At 46.5% G+C, this 4,392-nt stretch overlaps 1 protein-coding gene across 1 annotated transcript in view; it reads left to right on the forward strand.

Moving 5' to 3' along the window:
• The window catches only part of LOC109821688 (uncharacterized mitochondrial protein AtMg00860-like), a 10,748-nt gene extending 7,027 nt beyond the window's left edge, over window positions 1-3,721 (forward strand). The window contains exon 2 of the mRNA XM_020387853.1: window positions 3,374-3,721. Coding sequence (XP_020243442.1) covers window positions 3,374-3,721 — 348 coding nt within the window. The remainder of the gene's footprint in view (window positions 1-3,373) is intronic.

The following is a 4,392-nucleotide window of genomic DNA, read 5'->3' on the forward strand; positions in this document are numbered from 1 at the left end:
TCCCATCAAACGGCGTGAAGTTGATCAGATTGAACTTCGCCGGATAGGGGATCGATTCCCACTCTCTGGGGTAGGGACAAGGAACGCCAGTCTTCTTCACCTCTTGAGCAGAAATCAACGTATTGATCTTGTTCTCGAGGCTTCTGATCTTCGGGTTTTCACATGTGTTGTCGCTAGCATTCTCATTACCACCCTCTGCATTGACGGGAGGATTGGCATTATGCGTCTTGCCTGTTTTCTTCACCTCTTGAGCAGAAATCAACGTATTGATCTTGTTCTCGAGGCTTCTGATCTTCGGGTTTTCACCTGTGTTGTCGCTAGCATTCTCATTACCACCCTCTGCATTGACGGGAGGATTGGCATTATGCGTCTCATTCGCATTTGTGTCCTCGTCTTCCAGATTAACCTGGTTACGACGACTTGGCTCGGCTTGCTGATTCGTCAATGATCGGATTTGCTGGTCATGCATTTCTCTCATGTTCTGCATGGCCATCTGCATTTCGAACCTGAAGCTCTCCTGTTGCTTGGCTAAGGCGTCTTCGAGCATCTTGGCCACTTGTTCCGCGCTTATCATGAATGACTCGCAGGGTTGTCCATCGCTGGATACCGTGTTATCTGATGCGACAGCAGAGCAGGCATCTGGTCTTGAACCACCGTTCTTCTTTGCCGGGAACGCCTATGCCTTGGTTTTGGCGTTTCGGTATTAAGCCTTTCGAACATCGAAACTCTCTCGGTGACTGCCTTGATGCAGTTGCACTCAGACAGTACCGCCCGAATGAGCTTTGAACAAGGGCACTGATTTTCTAGCCTTCGAGGACTTCTCTTTCTGGCTTTGCTCGTACCCCCGTTTCGGTACTAAGTCTTTCGAACACCGAAACTCTCTCGGGGACTGCCTTGATGCAGTTGCACTCAGACAGTACCCCCCGAATGAGCTTTGAACAAGGGCACTGAGTTTCTAGCCTTCGAGGACTTCTCTTTCTGGCTTTGCTCGTACCCCTAGCACGATAGTATAGCTCGTCTGTTTGAAAGTCGGAGCAATCTATCGTGTGTTGGCACGATTTCTCAGGTATAACGCAATCATCATCAGACGATAACGTTTCCTTCTGAGAGTGAACTGTCTTCTTTGGGCCCTCAAGAGTCACACGCCTCGAGACATGCCTTTTTGGGCATGAGTTCTTAGCGGGCTCTTGGACTTCGATGCGCAAGGTAGTGCGCTTGGGTTCTTCATTGGGCCCAAACTCTCTTGAACTGGAGCTTTGCCTCTCTCGTCGGGAATTGGACCGAGGCGCTCCAAGACTGACTTCCTTTTCTGGGATGGTCTTGTGGAATCTCCTGGAGCAGTTGTGGAAATCATCGGCGGTCTGGATTGATTCGCCGAAGGTTGCACTTTCGACGGCCGCAGTTACTGCTTTTTGGTCTGAACCGCCGCTTCAGACTTCGGCCTCCAAACTTTGCTGGTTGATGGCGGCTTCTTGGCCACCTCTTTCTGCAACTTCCTACGGGCTTCTTCAGCTTGAGCCCGTGCCTGCGCTGATAGTGCTCGGCGCTTGCGAATGCGCTCCTCCAGCGTTGATCGGTTCCGTTTGACACGGACCCATTCCATTGTTGGCGGCTTGGAAGAGGCGCCGTTCATCTGTTGTTGAGGCTGTTTGCCTCTCTTGTTCTTCAGATCCGCGTTGTAGCGGATCCCGTCAACGGACTCCATGGCCTTTGCGAACTGTTTCGCAAGGCGTTGACGTTGCCTTTGGCGGGCTCTCTTCAAGAGAGTCACCACGCCCTCTGCGGCAGAAGGGTTGGCCAGAGCAGCGCCGACCTGGTTGGGAATTGGAGGAATCTCACCCGATGCGACTTTGGCATCAAACGGGGTGAGATCTTCGTTGGTGTCTTCGACGTCTTCAAACCAACGAGTTTTTCTCCTGGGGGAGAACTTTTTGGACTTGCGGGGGAGGTTGATCCGGACGAGGACGACAAGTACTCCTCGAACTTCTGCTGGTCGAACTCGTATTCGACCTCCTCCACGACCGGGATTGAGATCCGCGGCTGCGACACGACGATCTCGGCAGCGAGATCGGCGGCTCCCACTGTGGTCACCAGATTGTTCGCGGGAAAAATCGTTGCTTTCTTCATTGTTGATTCCATTGTCATCTTAAATAACAGCTTTTTGAGTTACAAAGATCCGGTCTTTTTATAAGATCCGGTTACAATGAAAATCAAATAAAAGAAAAGAAAGATTACAACTTTTTATCCTTGTTTGTCGAACAAATCACGAGCTCCTGTTTTGCGGTCGCTCGCTTGCGTGGGTTGTTTGCCTGCGCCGCCGAGAACCAGATCTGAATGTTCAAGTCCTTAAGTCTTCAAAACTCCAAGCTCGATCTTCAATTCGGCAGAGTTTCGGCTCTCAAAGTTCCAACCTTTTCAAATGAACCAAGGGGGGCCTATTTATAGGCTCTCTGAACTGTGCCCGCGCACAGATCTGGGTCGGCCACCTATGGGTGGCTCGGCTTTGGCCGAGCCACCCATGGGTGGCTCGGCTTTGGCCGAGCCCCCCTTAGGCATTGGGTTTTGTCGTTTTGCGTTGTATCCGTTTTTCGGTTCTGTCCGTGATTTGGTTGACTTAGACTCTGATTTGTTGATCTGATTTGGCAGTAAATCCGATTCCTGATTTGGCAGTAAATCTACTTCTGAGTTCGAGTCCGAAACTGATCTTGATTCGATCGTGATTCATCCGAGTCTGCCTTTGGTTGGATGACTCGTTGACTCTTCGAACCCTTGGCTTGATTCCACACGCGAATGGATGTATTCCGTTGCTTGCGTGCGATTCGTTAACCTCGTCGCCTCGTTGGTTCGTCAGTTTGTGCCGAGCTGTACTAAGGGACCTATAAGCAATTTTATACGCCTACAGTAGTTGGAGGATGTGCATAGATTATAGGTCTTTAAATAAGTCCACAATTAAGGATAAATTCCCTATTCCTGTCATAGATGAACTATTAGATGAACTTCATGGAACAAAATTCTTCACCAAGCTTGACTTAAAATCTGGTTACCACCAGATTAGGATGTATGAACCTGATATACCAAAAACTGCCTTCAGAACACATCATGGACATTTTGAGTTCCTGGTAATGCCTTTTGGTTTAACAAATGCTCCCTAAACTATCCAAGCTCTTATGAACAACATCTTCAAACAGTTTCTCAGGAAATCTATAGTGGTTTTTTTTTATGACATCTTGATATATAGTAAAGACTGGCAGGAACATTTGATTCATTTGAGACAGGTATTTGAGCTCATGAGGGCACACAAACTGGTGGCAAAAGGTCCAAATGCAACTTTGGGAAGAAACAAGTGGAGTACTTGGGGCATATTGTATCACAGGAAGGGGTTGGTGTAGATCCTCTCAAGATTAATGCTATTGTTGAATGGCCTATACCTAAGACTTTGAAAGGACTAAGAGGTTTTCTGGGCTTGGCAGGGTATTACAGAAAGTTTATCAAAGGGTTTGGTGTTATAGCTCAACCTTTAACAAATCTTTTGAAAAAAGGAGCTTTTAAATGGTCTACAGGTGCTGAAGATGCTTTCAATTCACTGAAACAAGCCTTGACTCAGCCACCAGTCCTAACAATGCCTGATTTTAGTATGACCTTTGTCATTGAATGTGATGCTTGTGACTCTGGTATTGGGGCTGTATTAATGCAAAATGAGAGACCTATAGTTTGTCATTGAATGTGATGCTTGTGACTCTGGTATTGGGGCTGTATTAATGCAAAATGAGAGACCTATAGCATATTTTAGTTTTGCTTTAAAGCTCTGGTATTGGGGCTGTATTAATGCAAAATGAGAGACCTATAGCATATTTTAGTTTTGCTTTAAAGGGGAGAAATATCAGTCTCTCAACCTATGAGAAAGAGCTCCTGGCAATCATCTTATCTACAAAGAAATGGCAGCAGTACTTATTAGGAAGGAGTTTTAAAATCAGAACTGATCATCAAAGCCTCAGATACTTAGTTGAACAGAGAATGCACACAGGCATTCAAAACAAATGGCTTGCCAAATTGCTTGGGTATGACTACACTGTGGAGTACAAACCTGAGAGACTAAACAAGGCTGCTGATGGATTATCAAGGATATATGAGGATGTAGAAGAAGTCTCAACAGAGGCTATTGAGGTTTCAGCTATTTCCACTATACAAAATGATTGGTTGGAAGGGGTTAAACTTATGTGTTCTACAGATATATACTTCAAGGAGCTGGATGAAAAGTTGCAAGCAGGGGAGTTACCACTTGAAGATTATTGCAAGAAGGAAGGAGTGTACTATTATAAGGGCAAAATATTGATTAGTCCTAATGCCCAGCATTTGAAAACCTCTCTTCTCAGAGAACACCATGATAGCCCC

Source organism: Asparagus officinalis, chromosome 8 (genome assembly GCF_001876935.1).
Source record: "Asparagus officinalis chromosome 8, Aspof.V1, whole genome shotgun sequence".
Lineage (NCBI taxonomy): Eukaryota > Viridiplantae > Streptophyta > Magnoliopsida > Asparagales > Asparagaceae > Asparagus > Asparagus officinalis.